The 17,537-nt window shown below is 34.3% G+C and overlaps 1 protein-coding gene across 1 annotated transcript in view; it reads left to right on the forward strand.

Moving 5' to 3' along the window:
• The window catches only part of LOC101897825 (putative protein kinase C delta type homolog), a 103,017-nt gene that overhangs the window by 19,540 nt on the left and 65,940 nt on the right, over positions 1 to 17,537 (forward strand). The window contains exons 2-6 of the mRNA XM_059127294.1: positions 2,217 to 2,941; positions 7,654 to 8,072; positions 8,141 to 8,256; positions 14,993 to 15,078; positions 15,154 to 15,283. Coding sequence (XP_058983277.1) covers positions 2,825 to 2,941; positions 7,654 to 8,072; positions 8,141 to 8,256; positions 14,993 to 15,078; positions 15,154 to 15,283 — 868 coding nt within the window. The 5' untranslated portion in view covers positions 2,217 to 2,824. The remainder of the gene's footprint in view (positions 1 to 2,216; positions 2,942 to 7,653; positions 8,073 to 8,140; positions 8,257 to 14,992; positions 15,079 to 15,153; positions 15,284 to 17,537) is intronic.

The following is a 17,537-nucleotide window of genomic DNA, read 5'->3' on the forward strand; positions in this document are numbered from 1 at the left end:
CCCCACAAAGTGTTAACATTTTGAATAATCGACAAGTTAAAAAGTATCAGTCGGTTTTGCAAACAAATGTATACCCAATGTTCGATATCGGATATATATATTGCGACGTGTCAGATTTGGACTATATCGCCTACTTCCTTCACCTCATATGAGATATATGACAATATTTAGAAAATGTCTATATATATTCATCTCAGGTTTTTGGTTGAGAGAAATATTGGGATATAGAGTCGCTGACTTGTTTCGCAAGTTATGTCAAATATACAGGGTGAAATGAAAAACCTACAACTTCAGACTGCTGTCATTTCAAAGCCATTCGTCCGACATTTGTTCAAATTATTCCAGTAACAGTTCATTATATTGTTTACAAGCGTACAAAAGCATTTTGGTGAGAATTTTCCAGAGAATTTATATTTGGCGGGAAAACCACAAGTAGCTATCGTTAGAGCCCTCCAGCATTTAAATGTGAATAAATCTTTTGTGTATCGTAAAATCGCTCGCTACCGTGATGCTGATAGCGTAGCCCGACGTCAAGGAAGTGAACGGAAAAAAACAGCAACATCAGCAGAAATGGTTCGAAAAGTAAAGAAGCGACTTGATCGAAACCCACGACGCAGTGGCCGAAAAATGGCTTGTAAGCTGAACATATCGCAATATTCCATTCGGCAAATATTGAAAAATGAGCTCCAGGCAAAACCATTGAAATTCCAAAAAGTGCAAGAACTAACACAGCAGCAGAAAGAAAATAGACTCAAAAGAGCGAAAGAGTTGCTTCGCTTGGCCGAAAGTGGTGAACTGCCGAATTTGGTTTTCTCCGATGAGAAAACATTCGTTGTCCTGCAGTTTGTAAACAAACAAATTGGTCGTTTTTACTTGCCAAAGGGGTCAGCTGAAAATGTACACCTTCGGTTGGCCACCAGAACTCAAATGCCGGCCATGGTGATGGTGAGGGCCACCATAACAGCCGATGGTCGCTCTCCGCTTGTATTAATCGACCGTGGCATCAAAATAAATGCCGAATATTATCGCGAAAATATTCTGGAGGTTATATTAAAGCCTTGGACACGCAAACATTTTGGCCGCTGACCTTGATGCTAATTCAGACATTACCCAATAGTAGATGGTATTAAAAGTTCGACCCGGACGAACTGAATCTTTTTTACTTGTTAAAATTTCGATTTTTTTGGGAGAGGTAGAAAAAGGAGTGGACCGATATTGCCCATCTCCGAACTCGATCTAAGAATGATGCAATTAGCCAATAAATGCATTAAATGTCATTCTGACAATGGCGCATGCGATTCTGCATTATCCATTCTGCTATAAACTCATTGGTTCTATTATTTCTATGGACAGTCAAAATTTAGGGATATCGACATTTTCACAAATTACTGTAAAAATGTTCAGAAGTGTTCAATTAACAAATAAATGCATTAAATGTCGTGCTGACAATGGCGCATGCGATTCTGCATCATCCATTCTGCTATAAACTCATTGGTTCTATTATTTCTATGGACAGTCAATATTTTTACGATTTACCAAGTTAGGACCAAATCGGATACTCTCTTCGAGAGTAATGGTGCCCACCAGCCAGACAGACAGGCGGACTGACATCGCTAGGACGACTCAAAATATTCTGAAACAGATTTTGTCCAAAGAGACCTAGGGTTTAAAACCGTTATTTCGACGAGGCACGTTTTGGCCGTATCAAATGGTATATACCCTCCCTAGCCATACATATGGCTTAGAGGAACAAAAACATTATAAAATGTGAAACAACCACCGGACGGCCTTCAAATTTCGCATATCTGCTATGATGAGCCCAACACCATACTATGGAGAATATATTAATATTTGCATTCCGGAGTAACAATTTAAGCCCTACGTGTCTGTGTCTTTACAATAATCAGCGTCCAAAAAGTTGATAGAGCTGTACTTCACCTGGTGTTATTATCAAATACTCGACCCAAACATATATTTCCTCGTTTTAATAGTATCACTTCATATTTTGTCCGACATTCCCTCATAGAAATATCGGGTTAGGAAGCTGATTTGTAAGTGGTTAGCTGCGACGAATTATTTAGAAAATCCATTACATGATAATGATTTTTCACTTGCATGGTCATTTATAATTATTTGCCTTCAATAATCTTTGACTTTGATTTACTGTATAATAAAAATCAAATTAAAATTTATTTTCAATTTCTTTTTTATTTCAGATCGAACTGCCATTTTAAATGAATTTTAATTGTGGCAAATGCAATATGAGTTTTCAAATGACAGCCAAACAAAACAGCTGACAAAATAAACCGGCAAAAATAAATAATATTGTTTTTATTTAACGAAAAAAATTGAGCAACAAATCAAAATGGAAAATTAGAAATTTTAACTAAGAAAAAAAAAAAAACAAAGCAAAACAGAGAGAAAAATCCTAATAAACAAAAAAAACCTATACACATATATACTACAATATAGACAACAAGGAAAATTTACGCACACACTCATCTGCAGAATTTAAACTCTCTGAGATGAATTTCCATATCTGAGAAAACTAAATGCACAGCATTTGAAAGCAATGAAACACCACAGCGAACAAATCTCTGAAACACTCGAAAAGCAGATCATTGTCAAAGAGCAAAAGGTGTTGGATACGACGAAAAAACACAAACTGAAAATAAAACATTACAATAAAAATAAATACAACAACAGAATTGAAAATTGTTTGAGCACAATCAAACTGCAAGAGCCGAAACGGCACCTACGAACACCATTCACAGTAACATTTAGCTCAGCAGCAGCAAAATAAGCTAAACAAAACGGCAACGAGATGATGTTTACACGCGCCCAAGTGCGCAAACAAAAATCAAACAGTGGCAACTCTAGCGGTCAACGTCCCCGCTCATCACGTAGTCTGCAGCAGCAGCAACAGCAGTATGCTTACGAGGTAAGTGTTCCATTCGACAGATTTGTGTGTAAATAAAAAATCTTCATATGTTGCTACTCGGAAATATTTTCTCAAGTTCTCATACCAAAAGTGACATGCAAATTTCCTTACAAATACCAAAATATATTTCTTTAGCAATCAAATATAAAAAAATATTCTCTTTTGACCAGATTTATTTGAAAACGGTCGGGTGTTTAAAACATATACAGTACGAATCCAATTATTGATCGATAATAATTAAATTAATATTTGGTAACTAGGGAGGGATATAGACTGCTAAATTATGGCTAAATCGAATTCGACAGTAATCATATTCAAACTCGAGAATCCATTATGCATTTGTTGGCCAAATAAGTACCTCAAAGTGGCATTTTTCTACTCAACAGTTTGGAGGTAACTACCAAAAATTTAGATTTTATATGCACATATCTATTGATCGATTGCAGATACAGTCTCCAAATTTGGAATACGTAACGGAATTTGGAACAAAAATAAATTTGCCAAATTATATTGAAATCGGTTCAGATTTGGATATAGCTCCCATATATATTTTCGACCGATTTCGATCATTTGATGCCTCAAACACGATATGAATGTTCGATTCCAATGAAATTTGGAATATGTGACGGAATTTGATCCGAAAATAAATTTGTCAAATTATATTGAAATCGGTTCAGATTTGGGTATAGCTCCCATATATATTTTCGGCCGATTTCAAGCATATGATGCACCAAAGACGATATGTATCTCTAATTTCAATGAAATTTGGAATGTGTAGCGGAAATTAAAACGAATATACTTTTGTCAAATTATATTGAAATCGGTTCAGATTTGGATATAGCCCATATATATTTTCAACCGATTTCGTTTATTTGATGCACCAAACACGATATGTAAGTTCGATTCCAATGAAATTGGGAATGTGTGACGGTATTTTGATTAGAAAATAAATTGTTCAAATTATATTAAAATCGGTTCAGATTTGGATATAGCTCCCATATATATTTTCCGCCGATTTCACATGTTTGATGCACAAAACTCGATATGTATTTCCGATTCCAATGAAATTCGGCATGAGTGACTAAATTCGGTACAAAAATAGTTTTGACAAATTATATTCAAATTCGCTCTGATTTGTTATAGCTCCCATATATATTCTCGGTCGATTTCACATATTTGATGCACCCAAAGCGAGAGAGGTTTGGGTGTAGCTAACATATATATTTCGGCCGATTTCATGTATGTTATGCACCAACACGATATGTATGACCGATTCCAATGAAATTCACAATGTGTGGCGGAATTTGGTTACAATAATAAATGTGATAAATTAATTGGAAATTAGTTAAGATTTGGATATAGCTCCCATACATATTCTCGGCCGATTTCGCATATTTGATGCACCAATTTCAATGAAATATGAAAGGTGTGGCGGAATTTGGCGTAAAAGTAATTTTTTTTTAAATTATATTTAAATCGGATCAGATTGGGATATGATTTTAATAAGAACCATTGACCCACAACGCCTTAGGTTAACACTTAAAAACAACACAACAGATAATTTGAAATACGCTTATTACGGGGAAGTATGTTGCTACCTCGAACTCACTAATTGCAATAGAAATGCCACTTAACTTCAAAAGATTGCAGTCTCCTGCTCGCTTGGTATTTGCTATGAAATAAATAAATCCAAAGGACAAACCCTTCGTGTATGCATGTCATGTTACTGCTTTTCTAATGGTTTTGTTTATTTACGCATTAAAGTAGTGCAATATATATATATATTTTTTTTTTTAATTTTTAAATTTTATTTTCAACATATATTCGTAAATAAAATGTTCTTATAAAATTTTTTTCTTATAAAATCAAAAGGAGTAGCAAAGCGCGCCGGGTTCAGCTAGTATATATATATTACGCTATCTTCCGAAGGAATTGAGAAATTTGGTGCATATTCGTTTTCATGAGGTTCAAAGATGAGCTATATCGTCCAAATTTTTCGTATAAACTCCATACAATTGTACTCTTTATTGGTAGTATAAATTTTCGATATCTTAATGCAAAATAAATTTTAATAGCACTTCGATCAAAAAAGGTAATTTTTACAACGGTAAATTATTATGTATTCCTATTGATTCGGATATCATTTTGAATTCGTAATACGTAACTGTTAGAAAACCATCATCCGAGGTATTTCACTTTTTCGCTATTCACTTTGAAAGACGCGTGTATTGTCGTTTTGAAAGTTTATGTCGCAAAATAACCTAGAAAGGAGAGGAAGTTTCCCCCTTATCGATGTTTTCTAACATGTTTAATATTCCATGGAATCCTTTACTTATATTTATATAGTATCGAAAACTTTAACCTTCGGTACCCCCGATATCCGGTACTTTGATGATTTGCCATATTTGATGATTTAGCCATATCTTCCAATGGAATTGTATGAAAATCCACACAAGCAGTTCTTTGTGAGTACTTTATCCCTTGGCTGAGAATTATATATATAGGTCGACGATATCGTATAGCCTCCATATAACGGTACCCCCGATATTCTGTATTTTGATGATTTTAGCCACATTTTCTAATGGCATTGTATAAAAATCCATACAAGGAGTTCTTTGTGAGCACTTTAGCCCTGAAAGAGAATTGTCTATATAGGTCCACGATATCGTATATCCCCCATATAACGGCACACCCCGATATTCGGTATTTTGATGATTTTACCCGCATTTTTCAACGAAATGGTCTAAAATTCTACACATAGGGTTCCTTGTGAGCAATTTACCTCCTGAAAGGGAATTGTCTATATAGGTCCAAATTATCGTATAAACCCATATAACGGTATCCCCCGATATTAGGGATTTTGATGATTTTAGCCACATTTTCCAATGGAATGGTCTGAAAATCCACACAACGAGTCCCTTGTGAGTACTTTATTCATTGAGAGGGAATTTTCTATATAGGTCCACGATATCATATAGTCTACATATAACAGTACCCCCCGATATTCGGTATTTTGATGATTTTAGCCACATTTTTCAACGGAATTGTCTGAAATTCTACACAAGGGGTTCTCTGTGAACGCTTTACCACCAGACAGGGAGTTCTCTATATAGGTTCATGATATCGTATATCCCACATATAACGGTACCCCCTATATTCGGTATTTTGATGATTTTGGCCACATTTTTAAACGGAATTGTTTTAAATTCTATACAAGGAGTTATTTGTGAGTACTTTATCCCTAGACATAGATTTGTCTATATAGGTCCACAATATCGTTTATCCCCCCCCATATATCGGCACCTTCCCAGATTTTAACAGAATTTTTAATGGATTTAATTTTTATTTTTTGAAAATGTCCTAATTTGCTCCAATTAGTGGAGGGTATTCAAAGTTCGGCCTTTAGACTTTCAAGGTTCTTTATATATAATTCAAGTTTTATTTATTGCCACTACGATTTTTCAGTTTTTCCATTCGAAAAATCATTCCGAAATAATTCCACACAAAATTCAATATCATTATATGATACCCTACACTACTATGCATATTAAGTAACAAAATAATTTATTTAAAGTAGATCATACCACCTATCAACATTTGCCTTTAGATCACTTGTAGTTTGTTTTCAAAGGGAACTAACTTGGGCTGATATTAGCCATTAATTGCAAAATAAACCTAAAATCGCAATAGGAATATATAGCCGATCTCGATAAAATTTCACAAAAGGTTTTTTCGAGCTCTATGAGATATCTGGTACCAACTATCATTGTTGTGGAGCGCATATTACGCATGTAAGGGACTTAAAACTCCAAATCGGATGAAGAATATATATGGGAGATATAGCTATATCTGAAATTTGAAGTACTTGTTTCTAGGACGAATTCGGTCTCATGTACCAACATTCAGGTTATTTGGACTGCACAATTTTTGCACAATTAACCCGAAACCGGTTTAAGATATATACGGAAGCTTTATCTATATCTGAACCGATGCTACTAGACTTAATTCGGTCGGATGTGCCAAAATTCAGGTCATTAGGATTAATATTACTCATTTGGTGAAGATATATATGATAAATATGAACTTAAATATCAAATCGGATAAAACATATATGGGAGCTATAGCTATATCTGAACAGATTTTCTCCAAATTTCATGTACTTGCTTGTAGACTGAATTCTATCTCATGTACCAACATTCAGGTCATTTGAAGTGATATTGGCCATTCAGTGCACAATTAACCCGAAACCGGTTGAAGATATACATGCGGCTATATCTAAATTTGAATAGTGTTCGTACCTGCCCCAAACAAATATTGTTTGCAAAATTTCATCTCAATCGGATAATAAATACCACGGACGGACTGACATGCATAAATCGACTCAGAAAGTGATTCTACGAAGATCCTCAAAAGTAAGTATGGGTCTATCTCGTTTCTTTCTCCACGTTACAAATAAATGCACAAAGACATAATAGCCTTAACATTATGTGGTGTAGGGTATAAATAGCACTTTAGTTACGACAAAAACTTATATAGATTTTTTTTGACCCCGTAGATTTTTTTTAAGGAAAAACTTAATATCTGACTTTAAACATTGTTTTCATTGTTTATACTTCATATTGTTTTTGCATACAAACTTGTGAAACCCCCAAGGTACAATGATCGCTCACTGTGTTTATTTATTTATATTTGTTTGTTCTTATTATTTTTAGAATCGCTACAAACCGTCAAACTTCCCAGGAGGTAGTGCCAGCAGTTCTGCTGCGGCCGCAGCTCTATTGGGTCTCGGCGGAAGCAGTAATAGTACATCAAGCAGTGGTGGTGTACGACTGAGAGATCGTGACAGAGACCGAGATCGGGACAGAGACAGAGATCGGGATAGCAGAGATGGAACATCAAGCATTGCAGAACGTAGCAGTGGTTATTACAGTGATTTGTACAACAGCAATTCATCGCTAATGCATCATCCTCAGCATAGTCGCTATTCGAGTTATGACTTACCCCGCCAACACTCCAAAGAGGATTCATATTCCCCGCATCGTTCATATGGTGAAAAGTCATCGGGTTTTGTGGATCGACGTACCAAGCCACGAAGTATTACCAATCGTCGTGGTGCCATTAAACATCAAAAGTATCCTGCAATGAATTATCTCTCTTTTTGTGGAATTTATAACCATTTCTTTTTATTTTCTATTGCAGAACACACGAAATCAATGGCCATCGCTTTGTTGCGAAATTTTTTCGCCAACCAACATTTTGTGCCTTTTGTAATTTGTTTCTATGGGGGTTTGGAAAGCAGGGTTATCAGTGTATAAGTAAGTAGTTATATTATTTCTGTTTTTTATTTTATTTTAAGTACTCCATGTTAAATATTCTAAAAATATGTAAAACCCTGTAAAAAATCTCATTTCCAAATAGTGCTCCCCAAACAGCCATCCTGAGCAAATGCAGCAAAAAATATTTGAGAAAAACAAAAAACTATCCTTTTAGGTTTACAATTTTAGAAAATATGCCCCTAATAATTACATCGTTGCAAAACCTTATTGCTCCTTCTTTCGAATAATCATCACATATATGGAACCTATATTTTCTAAAATCATACGATCTTTTAAAAAAAAAACATTGGGATTTTACGGAGCAGATGTTCCTACTACGTCAAATTCATATTCATATTGAACATTTCATTTCCATATCATTCTTGAATTAATGCCACATTGTTTTTCTTTGCTTTGGACCAAAACCACAAGGTCATGCAAATCTTCTTACGCCCCATTGAATTTTTGAAAATTTAGATGATTCTTCTATATGACTGCCTGTATCCCTAATATTTTGTTATATTCGTCAAAAAAAAAATCTGCATCAATGTAAATGTCAGAGGTGTGTCTTTCATGTATTTGTGATTTCGGTAATTTTGGTATTTTTTAACACCAACAAATTACTATTCGATGAGCATCCAAAATTATAGGCTTCTGCGCTGTCCTGTTCTCATTTATTCTGATCCTAACCCTACCCCAATTCAATATATATTTTTTTTTTTAAATTAAAAAAATCTTATGCGATCAAAAATATGACAAAAATTTAAAAAAGATTTTATGCTTTTCTGGCAAGAGGTCAATCCTAATTGGTGGGAATTGTTAACATCAGTCCAGCGATTCTTGAGTTATAAAAAATGAGGTTGTAAATTTTTTGCTATATATGCGATATCTTGTATATCAGCATTAATGTAACGGTCAGGACTGATCTTTTCGTGTATATGTGATTTCATTAGAATTTTTTATAATCGCGATTTATATTATTTTACCCGCTAAATATTATTATATATTTGCCACTATGATTTTTCAGTTTTTCTATTCGAAAATTCATTCCGGAATAATTTCACACAAAAACTCAATATCAAACCAGTTAGGAAAAGTCAAGGCCGATTATATGATACCCTACACTACTATGCATATTAAGTAACAAAATAATTTATTTAAAGTAGGTCATATCACCTATCAACATTTGGCTTTAGAGCAGTTATAGTTTGTTTTCAAAGGAAACTAAAATATGGGAGGATCCAATTCTGAAAATTTTTTATGTTTTATACCAAATAAGATTGCTGTAGAGTGTATGATATCTCTTCAAGAAGGATTTTTTTTAAAAAATATATACCAGAACCGAGTTCCACCAAATAGAAACGTACTTTCGAAATTCACTTTACTTAGGCTGATGTTAGCCATTACTTGCAAAATAAACCTAAAATCGCAGTAGGAATATATATGGGTGCTATATTTAAATCATAGCCGATCTCCATAAAATTTGATAAAGGTTTTTTCGAGCTCTATGTACCAACTATCATTATTGTGGAGTGCATATTACGCATGTGAGGGACTTAAGACTCCAAATCGGATGAAACATATATATGGGAGCTATAGCTATATCTTAACCGATTTTCACCAAGTTTGAAGTACTTGTTTCTAGGACGAATTCGGTCTCATGTACCAACATTCAGGTCATTTGGACTGATATTGGTCATTTAGTGCACAATTAACCCGAAACCGGTTGAAGATATATACGGAAGCTTTATCTATATCTGGGCCGATGCTACTAGACTTAATTCGGTCGGATGTGCCAAAATTCAGGTCATTTTGGACTACCCGCTAAATATAATAATATTATTCTGCCCAGCCCTAAACTCTAATTGCATGCTAAATTCCGCATTTTTTTGGTCCATTTCAATCCAAATATTTTGCTATTATCTTCAAAAGCAATAGGCTTCTATTCTGACCATAACTCCATCTTATGAGGATCGGACCACATTTGCCACCTGTAGGGTGATTAGAAATTAACACAGACAGACAGAATGACGGGCGGACGGAACATACACAGCTAGATCGACTAAGCTCATCGATGTATTATGATCCATGTATAGTTCCTGATATTGAGTATTGGAACAATTTTAGCCAGATTTTCTAACGGAATTACTTAAAATTCATTATTTGGATTTCTTAAAGGGTTCTACTCCTTTAGTAGAGCAATGCCCGTATGGGTCAATAGTACGCATCCTCCCATTAGACACAGTTTTTATAAAATTATTTTTATATTTGAATTGTCTGTTCCCAATGATAGAAGTGACCAAAACTTCTCCGATACTGGAATTTCGGCATTGACAGATATATTTTTATATGAATTATTTTTTAAATCGTATAAAAAGTTCGGCTCGGCCATGATGCGTATTTTTGCAAGGTACTTCCCGATTTTTGGTATTTTGATGGTTTCTATCTCATTTTTTATCCAATGATCTGCAATTTTGTAATTCTAGCTTTTAACGTAAACTTGCCAAATATTGGTTCATGTAACGTTACCGGGCCAGTTTTGGTACTTTTATGATTTAGCCACCTTTTCCAACGGAAATTGTTATAATTTTGTTATTGAGGTAGTATAGGTTGGAAATGGTTAATATAGGTACCCGCTTTCCTATAGCCTCGATATAAAAGCACTTCCGGATATTTGGTATTTTATATAAAATTCTGTATATATAGATCAAAAATTTTCATTAGCCAAATTTTCCAAATAAATTGTTTCATATTTAATATTAGATTCTCACAATAGCTGGCAACCACTACGTCGGACAATTACTGGAGGTAATTAAAAGTTTCGGCCACATTTTTGCCTATTTGCATTTTCATCAATTTTAAATGATATATACAGGGTTGCCCATATTCGACGGACCTTTGGGCCCATTCCAATCGACGAGGCTTGTCCGCAGGCAACATTCTTTGCGTCAATTGAATTTTGTACGGGAACAAATGCAAATCAATACGAATAATCCGTTGTAAAGTGGACCCAGCCATGCCCAACTGCTGAGAACGGCGTTTTTGGGATGTTCTTGGGGACCTCTCAACACTGGCTCGTACGGCAGCGGTAGAAAGAGCCTTACCAGTCGAAAATTTTTCGTATAAACGCTTAATGATGTTCTTAGAAGGCGCACTTCTCACATTTTTTAATGTTTTACAAGCACGTTGAGTTTTCACAATTGACTTCTTGTAAATTTCAACTATTTCAGAGCGCTCGCGTGGCGTGTATTGGTTCATGGTAAAAATCTGCTTGGACTGACGCTTCAAACGCGGTATGTCATTAAGCGATGTGACATCTCTGTCAAAAGTTATGGCGTTGCCAGATGGGTCCGTCGAATATGGGCAACCCTGTAATTATTTATCAATTTCCATGGCATTTCAAACAAATTAAAGATATCTAAAAAAATTTCGAAATATTAAAATCCGAAACTCTCAAGTTGTATAATAATGGTGGCACTATTATGTGTGTGTCATACTAAAGACTGTAGCCAAAAAAAAATAAATATTCTCCAAAATATATCCATTTTCCCAAGTTAGAAAATGCTTTCCAATAACTTTTTCATAAATTCCAAATATTAAAGGCAATTCGGCTACAAACTATAGGTCCTAGTTTTGGTGTAGCCCCATGTATTTGGACAACCCGAACAATTAGCAATTGAATATTTGACGTTCTTAATGGTTAATACATATTTAAATTATAGAATTTACAATTAGTCTTATCCAGTTTCTTTAAGAAATGGAAGAAATTGGTCAATATATAAACTATTTTCGAGATATTTCCTGAAATTTGCGGTTTAAAATAAATTATTGACATTTTCGCTCCAAATAAAAACAATATCGCTCGACAGAATTCTACGCAAAATTTAAAACACATACAAAAAATTTAAGAATATTGAGAGGCTATAGTCCCCATTTCTTGGTAGTTTAAGATTGAATCCAAATGGGTTTCTTTCCAATGGTGAATATGTCTTAGACAAGAGCATCATTTATAGTTGGTACGAAACACTGCCTTTTTTATTCCGAAAAATCCATATAAAAAACAAGTAAGCAAAGGCTATAGTTGTGCGGGGCCGACTATGTTATACCCTACAACACTACAATATGTTATAAGCCCCCTTATGTCCAAATCCATTTTGCAAGATTTCGCTTTTGAAATTAGGATTTTGACTAGGGACATTTGTCCAACATTTATGCACTGTATCTCCAAATTTAGACTCATAATTTTGATTTGCTTGTCTACGATATTTGACTATACTCGTCAACGAAATCTGCATAAAAAAGCCAGAAGTTCACCTTTTGTGTATTTCGGATATCGGCTGTAAGTAACGCTGGTATTTTTTTCACACAAAGTAGTCCATTTTACCCGCTGTCCTAAACTCTAACTTTATGCAAGATTTCGTGTCCTTTGGTTTCTATTTGTGACCTTTTTAACGGCTGAAAAATCAGCAAAATTTTTAGTTGTTGGTCAATTTCAACCCTCTAATACATTGCGGACATCTTTGAAAACAGTAGGCCTAGCCCTTCTGAGCCTAACCCTACCCTTGTGAAAATGTTCATGAGGATCGGACGATATTTGCAATACTTATATAATATCCTCAACCTGTGTTGTAAGGTGAAAAAATATTACAAAATATTAAAAGTCAAATTGAAACCAGTAAAGAAAGTCTTAAAGTCGGGCGGGGCCGACTTTATGATACCCTACACCACTTTGCTAATTTAGTAGAGCTTCGCATAACAATTAAAAATTTTTATGGGAGAATTCAATCATGATTATAATTATAATTTAAAGTTCAAAAGACTAAATATGCCGATGCATTTGTATCTTTTAAATTCGGAATTGTATTGCCCATTTGGTGCACAATTAATTTGAAATCGGATAAAGATATATATGGGAGCTATATCCAAATCTGAACCGATCTCGATAAAATTTGGCAAAGATATTTCTGAGCTGTATTTGATATATTTCCCTGAATATCTTTGTTACGGAGTGCATATTACGGTTGTGGGTAACAAATATAACAAATCGGATATATGGAAGCTATAGCTATATCTGAACCGATCTTTACCAAATTTGACATACTAGCTTCTAGACTCAATTCGGTCGTAAGTGCCAAATTCCATCTCATTTGGACCAATATTAGACGTTTGGTGCACAATAAAAAGGTAAATCGGACGAAGTTATATATGGGAGCTATATCCAAATCTGAACCGATCTTGATAAAATTTAGCAAATGTATGTCTGAGCTGTATTTGATATATTTCCCCAAATATTGTTGTTGCATAGTGCATATTACGGCGGCGGTGGACAAAAATAACAAATCGGATGAACAATATATATGGGAGCTATAGCTATATCTGAACCGATTTCGATCAAATTTGGCATACATATTTTCAGGCCTAATTTGGGTGTATATGCAAAATTCCATAGGATTCGGGCTGATATTACACGTTTGGTGCACAATAAAAGGCAAATCGGACGAAGATATATATGGGAGCTATATCTAAATTTTGACCGATTATCTCCAATTTCAATAGGGTTCGTCCTTGGGCCAAACCAAAGATCTTTGCAAAATTTCATCTGGATCGGGCAATAAATGCGACCTGTACTTTGTTTACAAAAATACATGGACAGACGGACGGACGGACAGACGGACGGACGGACATGCATAAATCGACTCAGAATGTGATTCTATGCAGATCATCAAAAGGAACTATGGGTCTATCTCGTTTCCTTTTGCCTGTTACAAACAAATGCACAAAGACATAATACCCTGACCACCTTGTGGTGTAGGGTATAAAAATCGCATGCGATAAAAAATATGAAAAAATAAAAAATGTCACAAAATACTGCAAAATCTATATTAACATCATTCTTGACATATTTTTCTGCGGTTTTTTTTAGATTTTATACTTTTATGTAAAGAGGACATTCTGAATTGACAAAATTTGTCAAAATCGGTCCAGCCATTCTGGAGATATTAGCATTCTAACTAACATCCCCTTCCTTTATATATACACATTGTATATATTTCGCTATATATAACCGATAAATTTACTATCGACATCTACGTAACGGTCAGAATTGACCTGTTCGTCTATTTGTGATTTCGCCGGGATTAAAAATATTCGCGTTTAATGGAAAATTTTACTTTTATTTAACACAAATATTGTGGCCTATTTCACCCACTAAATATTATCCGATGACCATCAAAATTGGAAGGCTTCTGCCCAGCCCTAAGCTCCAGCCCCATGCTAACTTCCGCTTTGATTGGTCTATAATTGCGACCTGTAGAGCAACTGCAATATCAGGATTTTTTTTAGTTTTTGGTCCATTTCAACCCCTAAATATTATGCGATCATCTCCAAAAGAAATAGGACCCTATTCTGACCCTATCCCCACCTCCATTCTAAATTTCGTGAAGATCGGGCCATATTTGCGGGCCTGTAGAGTGATTACAAAATAACATGGACAGACGGACGGACGGACATACATAGCTAGATCGACTCAGCTCGGCGTGATAGGAAGATCCATATATACTTTCCTATGTGGGAATCCAATATTTCGTGGTGCTACATAATTTTTGGCCCAATCAAACTTATAATACACCCAACACATAGTATTGTAGGTTATAATTAATTTGTCTCTATATAAAATTTTCTGTTTAATATTCTATTAAACAATATTTTATTAATTTCGATTATGATTTCATTTTAGCCTGTCAAACTGCTGTCCACAAAAAATGCCACGAAAAACTATTGGGAAAATGTTCGGGATCTGTATTTGATTCCGCCAGTACTATTGTAAGTTGTTAAATATTGCTTGTATAATTCAATTCAGTTTAAAATACTTTTATATTTGTCTAACTTTAATTTCAGTTACTGCGCGAACGTTTTAAAATTGACATGCCACATCGTTTCAAGCCGCATACATTTATGTCACCAACTTTCTGTGATCATTGTGGTTCAATAATGGGTGGATTTTTTATACAGGGGCTGAAATGTGAAGGTAAGTAGTGAAGACGTTTTCTTTTTCTACTGGCAAATACGTTCTATATTCAGAATATACAAAGTGGTGAATTAATTGAATTACACGTTGTGTGGGGGAAAATTTACCAGCGACATCTATTGGTATTATAGGTATATTATCTACGAATTAGCAAATTCACAAACCAAACAAATTATCTTATTAACCCATTAAGTTCAACTTATTTGTATGAAAAAGACAACTAAGACAACGCATACATTTCCATAAAGAGATTTAGTTGTGAATTGAAAAAACTACATTATTCGAAATGGTTTGGCATTTAATAATTTTTATGCCACCAAATTAAATCTTAGAGCACAAAATAAGCAAAATTTTTATTTTTTATTTATCATACGACATCTCATCATCAACATATGTTATGATAATATTTCATGTAATTTGAATTGCAATTTGTATTAGATTCCTTAAACTTGCATGGAGTTGCATTTTACAGTTAAATCTCTTAAAATATCAAATGAAAACTACGTCTAATTACAAGTGAGACAAAGGCCTGCTTATGGATGTAAATACAAAAGGTGATCTCTCTGGAAAAATTTCCTCTAACAGATAAGTAAGATAAATCAAAAAAAAAAAAAAAATGGCAAGAATTACAAACTACATGGACGTCATGCCAGATATTGGGATATCTCACTTCTCTGATAATCTTTAAGGCAATATAGGCAAAACAATATTTTAGTGGCATTTGGCACTGGTGTTTGTAGTATTCTTAAGATGTTAGGTATTGAAAAAAGGCTATATCGGTCCACGTTTGGGTATGACAACCATTCATCGGTAAAATCTCATTTTCAGTATTTCGAAAATGTAGATAACAATTTTCCACCCATTTTCTTTTATATGATATTTCGGGTTCAATGTGAGTATTTTATATTTTATCAAATAATACTTGGCATAGGTCTACAATTTTCTACATCCAACGTTCAAGTGTACCTCCCAATATTCGGTATTCTCATGATGTTAGCCATAATTTCCAACGGAATTGATTAAAATTTGGTATTTAGAGTTTGAGTGGACTTTACCTCATGCGGAATAACATTGTCTATGTAGATCCACGATTTACTATAGCCCCTACCTTTCGATATTCGGTTTATGATTTTAGTCCAGTTTTTCATCAGATTTTTTGAAATTTCCATATTTGCAGTTTGTATTATTCTATATTGGTACACATAGGTTCCTATTGTCCCGATATTTGAAATTTATACCCTCAGCAGTATGGTTACAGAGGGGATGTATCATTAGATACGCCAAAAACGTCCATCTGCCTGGCTGATATGCAAACTTGGCACATCCGAATATTTTTGTGGAACTTAGATCAAGTTAGAAGATGGGTACCCCTTTTCCTTCTAGTATCCCCTTAATTGGTAAAAATTGACAAAATCATAAAAATTGAATCTCTCACAGAGAACAAAGAGAGTATCCGACTTCGTTTAAAATCGAATTGTGGTAATATTTTAAGTGGTCGATATCGTCCCATTCCTTCTGGTACCTCCCACACAAAGGGTCAAATTTCAAATAATCGTAAATTTTATAACATGTGAAGTATCCAACTCTAGATCTGATATGAAGATGAGATAAAATGAGCTAATCCTCCTCTACAACAGGTCAAAATCTTTTTTCAAAGATCAAAGATGTGGTGTAAATATGACAGACCTCTCCATCTGGAACCTCCCCACATAAAAATAAATTTAACAAATTATACAGCGTATGACGGTATCATTGGCCGTTTGAAGGCCAAAGGCGAACAAATCTAAACTCATTCTAAAATTTGATACTATTTCCGATATTTTATTTTGTACCAAATTTTGTCTCTCATTACGAATATCGTTGGAATCGGACACACATATTGTGTTTGGTGCATCAGATATCGGCCGAAAAAATATATTGGAGCTACATCCAAATCTAAACCGATTTCAATATAATTTGACAAAATTATTTTTGCTCCAAATTCCTTTGCACATTCCAAATTTAATATATGTGTACATAAAAAATCTACATTTTTGGAGGTGCCTCCGATTCTGATGCTATATCTCCAGTTCCAAGTGGAATTTAGAAAATGAGTATAGTCTATGTTACGTTCAATCAATGCTGTAGTATATTTGGAAATTTTGGGGGTAATCTGTTCAGCAGTTTTTGAGTCTATAAATTACAAACAAACAAACAATCAAAGGTACAAACATTTTCCTCTTTTATAGATATAGATCTAAATCCAAAATGCCGC

The sequence above is a fragment of the Musca domestica genome, unplaced genomic scaffold (assembly GCF_030504385.1).
Source record: "Musca domestica strain aabys unplaced genomic scaffold, Musca_domestica.polishedcontigs.V.1.1 44, whole genome shotgun sequence".
NCBI lineage: Eukaryota > Metazoa > Arthropoda > Insecta > Diptera > Muscidae > Musca > Musca domestica.